General features: G+C 55.8%; 1 protein-coding gene across 1 annotated transcript in view; it reads left to right on the top strand.

Moving 5' to 3' along the window:
• The first annotated feature begins 2,476 nt into the window (after positions 1 to 2,476).
• RAI1 (retinoic acid induced 1) overlaps positions 2,477 to 10,339 on the top strand; it is a 31,483-nt gene continuing 23,620 nt past the window's right edge. Inside the window, exon 1 of the mRNA XM_015427665.1 lies at positions 2,477 to 8,164. Coding sequence (XP_015283151.1) covers positions 2,477 to 8,164 — 5,688 coding nt within the window. The remainder of the gene's footprint in view (positions 8,165 to 10,339) is intronic.

The raw sequence follows: 10,339 nt of genomic DNA, 5'->3' as shown, positions 1-10,339 counted from the left end.
CTCCCCCGCTGGAAACAGGAAAGCAGGTCCTCCCCCCCCCCCCATTCCCAGCGCAACCGAGGGCTTCAAAGCCCAGGACTGTTTTTATCACTGCTGTTCTTCGCTGCTCCCCTAATCGACGTCTGTTGCAGCGAGCAGACACATTCCAGATGGTCCTGCACCAATCGCGGAGCACGTCAGTCGGGAGATATCACAGTTGGGGGGGGGGCGGAGGAACGAGCCAGATCTCGTGAATCTGCAAACGGAATGGAACAAAAACAAAAGATCTCCCGCGTTGTAACGGGGATGGTAAAACCCTGACATCCCCGAGGAAGGAGTGTGCATTTGGGGGGGGGGGGTCACCTCAGGAGGCAAAGGTTGGCAGATGGGATGGGGGGGTGCAGGGGCCACCGGCTCCTTCGGTTCCACCCGGGGATTGGAGGTCTGGGTTGCCAGGGAGGACAGGAAATGGGGCTCCTTCCTTCCCGTCTGACCCCATCTCCTCTTTGCCTCACCTCCCTGTATCCAAGGTCACATCAGCAGAATCAGCTTCGGCAAGCATCCTTTTTCCAACCACCCAGATTTTCTTACCCCTGGGTCAGATCGGTGCCCCTATGTTTGCTTGTTGGGGTTTGGTGTAGCGGTTAAATGCGCGGATTCTAATCTGGGAGAAGCGGGTTTGATTCCCCACTCCTCCACTTGCAGCTACTGGATGACCTTGGGCAAGCCAGTTCTGTCAGAGCTGTCCTTGAAAAAGAGCAGTTTCTGCCAGAGCTCTCTCTGCCCCACCTACCTCACAGGGTGCCTGTTGTGGGGAGGAGAAGGAGTTTGTAAGCCGCTCTGAGACTCTGAGTGAAGGGCGGGGTATAAATCTAATCTCCTCCTCCTCCTCTTCTTCCTCCTCTTCTTCTTCTTCCTGTGAGATACTAGATTCCTCTCTAGAAGTTCAGAAATAAGGGTTACCAGCTCCAGGTTGGGGAAGCTCCCGGAGATTTGGAGGTGGAGCTTGGGGAGGGAAATGCCAAAGACCCTCCCCTCCAAAGCAGCTGTTTTTATCGGGGACTGGTCTCTATCTTCTGGAGATCGTTTGTAATTCCAGGAGATATCCAGACCCCACCTGGAGGCTGGCAACCCTATGGATGCATTTTGTGTACGTGTTTTGGAAATGTCGGTCTCGTGAGCGTTTAACGTCCCCAGCAGTGCATAGCCTCCCGTTTCTCATACTGCCATCGCTGAAATCACATAATGTAGAACAACGTCTTCTTGCAAATATTGTTTGGAACCGGAACAACATAAAAACCCTCTTGGCCTTTAAATCTGTCCAAGAGAGCCAACAGCAAAGTACGGAGTAGTACACAACAAGCAGAAAGTAAGGACCTATCTTGAGGAAGGGCCATGGCTTGGTGGTAGAGCCTCTGCTTGGCATGAAGATCCCAGGTTCAATCCCCGGCATCTCCAATTAAAGGAATCAGATATCAGGTGATGGGTGACAGGAAAGATCCTAAGACCTGGGAGATCTGCTGTCTCTCTGAGTAGACAATACTGACCTTTGTGTTCAGGGAGGGGCTGTGGCTCAGCGGTAGAGTATCTGTTTGGCATGTAGAAGGTCTTGGGTCCTGGGTTCAATCCCTGTCATCTCAGGTTAAATGGATCAGGTAGTGGGTGATGTGAAAGACCCCCACCTGCTGCCAGGATCAGGTGTTCGGCGATGTGAAAGACCTCCGCCTGTGACCCTGGAGAGCCACTGCCAGTCCGAGTAGACCATACTGACCTCGATGGACCAAAGGCCTGATTCCGTATAAGGCAGTTTCGTGTGTGTAGATGGTGGGAAGGTGTGGGGTTTTGCGAAGTGTTCATAGAATCACAGAATCATACAATGTTAGAGTTGGAAGGGACTTTGCAGGTCATCTAGTCCAACCCCCTGCACTCTGCAGGAGCATAGCCAAAAGATAGTCCTACATACCTACAACATCCCCGAAAGAGGGTCATCCAGCCTCCGCTTGAAAATGGCCAGCGAAGGAGCATCCACCACCTCGCACATTTATGAGCATGCCCCCATTTTCATTTGTGAGGCGGTGGAGGGTGGGCGAACATATGCGGAGGAAGGTTATCGAGGAGGGAATCAGAATGTACCAGTGTGAGCACAAGCTCCCTCCTCTCCCGGACTCATCCGGGTCTCAGTGGCTCCCTCCAAGTTTCAGTATTGTCCCGATTGAGCAGAAAGTCACTGGTGACGGAAATCAAGAGACACGGCTGTCCTCCCCTCTCCCTTGTTTTGAGTCAGAGTGTTGCACAGAGCCAGATTTTGACAGCGGTGGCCTTTCCAAAAAAAAAAAAGCCAGCCCCCGCACTGTGTTGTGTTTTTGTTTCACTCGTTGGAAAAGCAGCCCAACCAAAAATATATAAGCGGGGAGATGGCGGGGGGGGGGAGAAAAAGAGGCCGTCATTTGAATCGGTTTGTCTCTCTGCTTCTCTCCGTAGATAACGACGCCCGGCCATGCAGTCCTTTCGCGAAAGGTGTGGTTTCCACGGCAACCAGCCGAACTACCAGCCGACTCCTTCGCAAGATTCATCACGCCTGGAGAATTACAGACATCACAGCCAAGCCGGCCCGCACTGTGAACGGCAGCGGCTGGTGGCGAAGGAGTACTATGGCCAGCCGCCGCAGCCCCAGCAGCTGCCTTACCAAGGGTACGGCGAGAACAGCGCCGTGGAGAAGTACCACCGGGGAAGCAAGCAATTACGTGGCCAGCAGCTGCAGGGCAGGCCGTCGTCCTTTCCAAATTACACCGTCCAAGAGAACAGCCCCTACCCAGCCCGCTATTCCGGGGAGGAAGGCCTGCAGGCCTGGGGGTCGCAGCAGCAGCAGCCACCGCCGCCCCCGCAGCCTTTACCGGGAGGAGTGGCTAAGTATGAGGAGAACTTGATGAAAAAGACGGCCGCTCCCTCGGGTAACAGGCAGTACCACGAGCAAGCCCCTCAGCTCCCGTTCCGAACTCACTCCTTACACCTCCCGCAGCAGCAGCCGCCGCCGCCACCGCCACCGCCATCAACCTTGACATATCCCAAGCTCCCCCGGCAGAAGCTCCAGAACGATGTCTCTTCCCCCATGCCGTTTCCACAGGGCACCCACTTCCCCCAACATTCCCAGTCATTCCCGCCCTCCTCGACGTATTCGTCTGTCCAAAGCGGGAGCCAAGTGACACATTCCTACAAAAGCTGTAACGCTCCCTCTGCGCCGCCGCCACCGCCGCCACCACCACACGAAAGGGCTCTTGGAAATGCCGCTACCTTGCCAGCTGGGCAAAGGGTCCAGAGCCTGCACGGCTACCAGGCTAACCGTATCAGCTACGACCAGCAGCAACAACAACAGCAGCAGCAGCAGCAGCAGCAACAGTCCCTGCAAGGGAGGCATCATGCGCAGGAAGCACTTCACTATCAAAGCCTGGCCAAGTACCAACATTACAACCAGCCGGGTCAGAGCTACTGCCAAGCCGATGCTCCGGTGAGGACGCCGGACCAGTATTACCAAACCTTCAGCCCCAATTCCAGCCATTCCCCGGCCCGTTCGGTCGGCCGGTCGCCCTCATATAGTTCCACCCCTTCCCCGTTGATGCCTAACTTGGAGAACTTCCAATACAGCCAGCAGTCTCTGAGCACGGGGGCATTCCCGGCCAGCCTCGCCGACCACAGCCACTTCATGCCTTTGCTGAACCCTTCGCCGACGGACGGGGCAAGCCCAGACACTCAACCCGCTGGGAACTGCAAAAACCTGCAGAAGGAGAAGATCCCGGAGAACCTCCTGTCAGATCTGAGCCTCCAAAGCCTGAGCGCCCTCACCTCTCAAGTCGAGAACATTTCCAACACGGTCCAGCAGCTTCTGCTCTCCAAGTCCGCGGGGATGGCGCAGAAGAAAGCTCTCAAGAATTCCCCTAGGACCCCGGAGCAGCTCAAAAGCCAGCACTGCAGCCCGGAAGGTAATAATTACTCCACGGAGCAAGCGGGGACTCCTGACCCCCTCAGTACCCCGCAGTCTGTCCATGCCGAAACCCAGGAGGCTGATTACCTCAGCGGGTCTGAAGACCAACTGGAGAGGGGCTTCCTGTACTGTAATCAAAGCCGCAGCCCGGCCCGCGTCAACAGCAACTCCAAGACCAAACCCGAGTCTGTCTCCACGTGCTCGGTGACGTCTCCAGATGACATGTCGACCAAGTCGGACGACTCCTTCCAAAGCATCCACACCAGCCTGCCGCTGGACACCTTTACCAAGTTTGTTGCCAGTGAGAGGGACTGCCCCAGACTGCTCCTCAGTGCCCTTTCCCAAGAGGAGCTTGCGTCTGAAATCATCGGTTTGCAAGATGCTATCAATGAGAAAGCAGACAAAGCCTGGGCCAGTTCTCCCGTGCCAAGTAAAGACCCTGACAAATCCCCCTTCCAGAATCATAGAACCTGCCTGGACTCGGTGGTCAAGAGCCCATGGTCCAACCAGGGGGACTCAAGTACCCTCACAGAACCTCTGAAGTTAGATAAAACCTTGGGAGGGAACAACCAAAAGAACTTCACTGAGGAGGTCTACGACAACTCCCAGGTGGCATTTACAGCAGCAGATACCAAGAGTTCCATAAAAACAACCAGCTCGGTAGGATACCCTGCCAAACCCAACATCTCCACTGTCACCTCCAGCTCCGAAGCCACGACCTTCAGCTGCTACTCAAACGCCACGGCCAATTCGGTGGGCTCCGAAAATGCCATGGAGAATTTTGACTGGCCAGACGAGAACCTCAGCGACACGTGGAAAGAGCTCGGGTCGAGCCTTCAGGCCTCAGACCTCCCCAAGAGTTTGTTTTCCGGCAAGCTGAGCGAGAGTTGCGAGGAGAAGAAAAACCCTTGCTGCCTCAGCCTTTGCGACAGTGAACAGCCGGCTGAGACCGAACACCCTGAGATGTTCAGTCAGCAGCAAGCCAACAAGGGCGAGAACTTAACGTATGATGAGGCCACTAGAGCAGCCAACGAGCGTTGGCTCGAGGACACAACGAGGCACTCCTGTTCGGGAGGAGACTTCAGCGAACTCCCAATGATGTCCTCGCCAGACTTGAAAGAATCTGATTTGGAACCGGAAGAGTATTCCTCTCTGTGTGATCTAGCTGGATCTGAGCAGAAATCGATGACCTACGATGCATTCACGCCCAAGCCTGCTGAGAATGCCCCAGCTCTCTCCCTCCAAGAAACGCCCGGTTCGGCAGAAGAATCGGCAAACACGGTGGAGAAGGAGAATACGGCTCCGTCGTCTCACTTGTCAGATCAGTCCGTCATCCTTTTAGGCCCAGCGGTTGGGACCGAAACTAAGGTGAAAAGTTGGTTTGAATCTTCTCTGTCTCACTTGAAGCCAGAGGAGGAGGTGGCGGGAGGTGAAGAGGCCCTTCTCGAAAAGATGGAGACGCCAGCAGCCTTGCCGGCAGAGAAACCAGCGCCTCCAGAAAAGGTTCTCAGCGTCTCAGAACCGACCTCTATGGGCAAAAGTCTTCGGAGCAAGAAAGTCCCCAGCAGGTTGTTGGGGGGAGAAGAACTGGAGAAGCCCATGGCAAGCCCGTGTACAGCCACCCAGGCAGCTGGCATGGTGGCCAACACATGTGCAGGGCCAAACAATCTGATTGAAATGCCAAGTAAGAACGCCCACGGGCAGACGCCAAGGTTTCCAGCGGAGGGCTTGCCAGCTCGGATGTGCACTCGCTCGTTCACTGCCCTGACCGAACCCAGGATGCCCGATCCTCTGGAAGGCTCCAAGGCCTCGGCCCTTCAAGAAAAGCTGGGCAAGAAGACGACTTGTGCTCTGAAACCAAGAGTTGCTTTCAAAGCCAGGAAGGCCAACGGGAAGCCTTCTCCAAAGCCAAGCGATCCAGCTCCTTCACTAGTCCCCGACATGGTGCAGAATGACGACCCGGCTGGTCAGAAGGCCAAAGAAGCTGATCTGCAAGAGACGGAAGCGAAAGATCAACAGTCCATGATCCTGCGCTCCCGCACCCGGACTCAGGAGGTGTTCTGCACCAAGCGAAGGAGAGAGAAAAGCGCCATGGACGCGGGGCTCAAGAATGGAAAACCGAGCAAGAAGCTCCATCCCAACAACCACCTGCCCGGGCCTTGCAAAATGAGCCCTCAAAGCCAGCCTCCAAAAGAGAGCAAACTGGGCAAGAGAATGAAGCTGACTAAAGCCAGGCCTGGGATCGGCACCAAATTGTCCGAGCGGCCACTTCATGCCTTGAAAAGGAAGTCTGCCTTCATCCCCCCGGTTCCTGCCAAGAAAAGGAACCTGGTCTTGAGGAGCAGTAGTCAGAGCGGCATCGAGAAGGACGAAAAGCCCGAAGCGGATCCTGGCTTGCTGAAGAGACTCCCCATGGCCCCCAAAGCAAAAGTGGCTTCCAAGAATCCCTGTGAAGCGTTGATGAAATCCCCTCCGGCGAAAGAAGCCCCTGCCGTCTGCATAAAAATAACCTCCCGCGCCGCCTTTCAGGGGGCCATCAAGACAAAAGTGCTGCCCCCGAGGAAAGGCAGGGGCCTGAAGCTGGAGGCCATCGTCCAGAAGATAACCTCTCCCAATCTGAAAAAGTTCGCCTGCAAAACCACCGCCGCGGCTGTCTCGGCCGCCATCGCTGTCGCCGCCACCTCGCACAGTAATCCTCTGAGCCCTTCCCTACCGGAGAGGGAGCAGGCCTCAAAGAATGCAAGCGTAACCCCAGCAGTGGGGGAAGCCAGACCATTAAACCCAGCCGTGTCACAAAAGGCTCCCGCCGCTCCGGCAGCCGAGCAATTATGCAGAAACCCGAACAACAGATCCTTCAGAGGGAAACTAATGAACAGTAAGAAACTGTCCTCCAACTGTTTCAAGGGTGAGGCCTATTCATCTCCCGAGACGCTGCAGCACAGCAGCGACAGCATGGCTGCCAGCGGCACCGGCCTGCTGCCCAAGAAAAGGAACAGAAAAGGGAAAGCCGCGGCTTTCCGGACAGCCAAAATTAGCTTGGACAAGTGCCCTCACCTGAGCCCCGCTCTGCTCCTGGTGTCCAGAGAGAAGGCAGCGGCGGCGGGGGCGGGAGGGAAAGCAGAAGAGAGACAAAGAGAGGGGAAGAAACCCAAGGCCGAGGACAAAGGCTTCAGCAACGCCGAGAGCTCAGAGGGGAAAGCCTCCCAGGCCCAAACCCGGGCACAGAAGCAGCGCGCCAACCACTCCAACTATAACGGCTACACGAAGAGACAAAGGAAGCGCCTGAGCCGCCGGAAGGCCAAAAGCGTGCCGTCGAGGTGTAAGAGCCGGGCCAAGAGGCGGCACCAGCAGCAGACCCCACTGCTGAGCCCCGCCGAGCCAGAAATCCGGCTGAAGTACGTGTCATGCAAGCGGTTGCGGGCAGATAGCCGGGCGCCCCCTTTCTCCCCGTATGTCCGAGTCGAGAAACGGGATGAGTTTGTCACCACCTGCACCATTGTCAACGGCCCAGCCGAAGAGGCCAAGCTCCACAACGAGCAACGCTCTTCATCCGGTCAGGGCGGGCTTTTGAGGACTGCCCAACTGCAGCCCCAGGCGATCCTACCTCTGTCGTCCACCATGCACCTCGGCCCGGTGGTCTCCAAGACCCTCAACGCCACCTGCTTGGTCTGCTGCCTGTGCCAGAACCCAGCCAATTATAAAGACCAAGGGGACCTCTGCGGGCCGTATTATCCCGAGGACTGCCTGCCGAAGAAGAAGTCGAGGATGAAAGAGAAGATCAAAGTGGAGGGGGTGGCCGAGGAGCCTCCTTCACCTTCCCTGGCAGATCGACTGCTCAAAGCGACAGATAATAATTGTGCGACGAGTGCGCCGGGTGGAAAGCCGCCAAGGTTGGACAGTGGCGCTGACTCAGCGAAACAGAGCGCTCTCCGCTCCAGTTCGAGGGGGATGTTTAGGAAACTACAAAGCTGCTACTGCTGCGATGAGAGGACAGAGGGAGAGGAGGCGGCGGCGGCAGCGGCGGCAGCTGCCGAGAAGCCCAGGAGGCATGAATGTGGCAAAGCCGAGTCGCCGCCTCCGGAGCCGGTTGGAGACACGCAAGAGCACTGGGTCCATGAGGCCTGCGCGATATGGACAGCGGGGGTTTACCTGGTGGCAGGGAGGCTCTATGGACTGCAGGAGGCAATAAAGATGGCTGCCGATGCGGTAAGAGCCTTAGCATAGGATCTCGGGTGGTAGGCCACCAAAACTGCAGAACGGTCTCACGTAAGCTGAAAGGGGGAGGCCAAACCCTGGGTTTCGGGGACGGGGGTGGGCGAAACGAATGCAGGAAGCCTCACCCAGAGACACAACTTGGATATGAGCGTGGCAGCCATTTTGGTGTTCAATTGGAAGCGGAGGGGGGGAGAATACTTCCTGGCCACAAGGGTCACCGTCTCCAGTCCACTCCATTGGATGCATAAATTGCCACGGGTCAAGGAAGCAGGGGTATCTTTGCCACTCAGCTACCACCCCGTGAAGGTCCCCCCCCTTTTTGCTTGGAAGCATTCAGAGTTCCCACACGAGCAAGAGAGAAACTTGCTTCTGGGGGAGGTGCCAGTTTCGCCCCGACTTGGTAGCCAGCCACTGTCTCTAGCAGCCAGCAAAAGTCCTAGCTTCCTAGGCAAACCGAGTGTGCCCTTTCGGTAGCGGCTTCATGGGAAGAGGAGTTTGCAATAGAGGAGCGGTCAGTGGGGGTGGGGGTAGGTTGGTATCAAGGCCTTTGCCTTGAAGGTTGCCTTGGCGATGGTCCCGCATCCTGACATTAAGCAACCCAATAGCTCTGGGACACGCATGCGCAAACCACCAAGCTGACAGTGGCCTCGCTCTGTTGTCGGGCTCCGGGAATCTGATATCCAGAGGTAGACTGCCTCTGTGCCTGGAGGTCCCATTGCACTGCCACAGCTAACAGCTACTCAGAAGCTGACACTTCTTGGATCTATTTCGTAAAAAACATGTCAGCGAGTGGCTGTTGCCATATATTGTGGCAGCGAATCCCGTCTGTCGGCTGTGTAAAAGGGAAGCTTCCCGGTAGGGTTGTCAGGTCCCTACCTGCTGCTGGCAGGGGGGGGCGGAGCTTCTTCATCAGGGTCTTCTGGTGTGAATGCGTAGCGCGCTGTGATGACATCACCTGGAGCTGCCATCATCATGCTAGGCATATTGCCAGGGGATGCTCTAGCATTCGGCCAGAAACTTGTGATTTTCATTGCTGGAGAAATCAAGGTTTTGAAAATCGGCCACGAGCTCCCGACCATTTCTGACTTTCTGTATGCAACTAGACGTTAGGAAGAGTGTGGGGCTGCCATGGAGCACATTACCCTCATGTGTAGCGAAAGAAGGCACGTGGTGGGATGTGGCTGTGCTCCCACTCCTCACAGGCAGCAGCTGGTAAACAGAACTGGAGCAGGGAAGCCCTGGGCCTAGTGATGTTGCATCACAGAGCTGCCCCTCTCCATCGTACCCCATGATGCCTAGCTTGGCACATCGTTGGCCAAAGATGTCCACCGCCTATCTTCTCTTTACAGTCGACAATTGTCCACTGATCAGAAATACTCTTAATTCTCCTGTTTTGTTCCTTCCCGCAAATCTTGTCATGCTCTTAAGGGTTTTCAAGGGCTACCTGGCAGACCCCCCACTCAGTATGCCTCCCATTTACCCACCTGGAGTGGGGATTTTCCCACCCCCCAGCTCCAATTTCCTGTCTCCAAGGAACTGAGAAGCAGGACAAAAATGTCATCCACATAATGATGCCCTAGGAAGTTCCTTTAATCTCTATGGTAAAGACAGAGGGCATATTTAGGAAAGGTAGAAGGAATATTTAGGAAAGAAAGAGGAAATGTTTAGGAAAGATAGAGGGAATATTTAGGAAAGATAGAGCCTAGAGAGTCATTGAGAAGTGACATCCCAGTGTCTCCAAACTCTGCTCTCCCCAGGCACCGGGGCCCCAAATCTCCCAACATTTTCAGAGGCAGTTGGGAACCCTGCCACCCTGGCGGAAGGTGATGAGAGCAGGCGAGAGAACAGTGGCCGGTCCTAGCCACTGTTGCTTTCCATTCATCCACCCAGGCCTTCTTTTATCAGAGAAATACGAGGAGGCAACACGGAGCTGCTCCTTTCCGTGTCAACCATGTGCCCTTTGTGAGACATAGTTTAGCATTCTGATAGCCAAGGGCAGCTAGAGTTACTCATGCCACTGTGGCTAGGCAGCGGTGGAGTGCCGTCTTCCACCTGTGATGGCAGTATCCAGGCCAAGGGAGACAGGAAATGGCAGGCCCAGGCGTCCAGACTCCTGTTGCCAGCATCCAGAAATGGTAGGCTGTGGTCACTTCTGCTGCACGGGGC

Source organism: Gekko japonicus, unplaced genomic scaffold, assembly GCF_001447785.1.
Source record: "Gekko japonicus isolate JY-2015 unplaced genomic scaffold, Gekko_japonicus_V1.1 scaffold136, whole genome shotgun sequence".
Taxonomy (NCBI): domain Eukaryota; kingdom Metazoa; phylum Chordata; class Lepidosauria; order Squamata; family Gekkonidae; genus Gekko; species Gekko japonicus.
The sequence above is the reverse complement of the archived record's forward strand: the minus strand, read 5'-3'. Positions and strand labels throughout refer to the sequence as shown.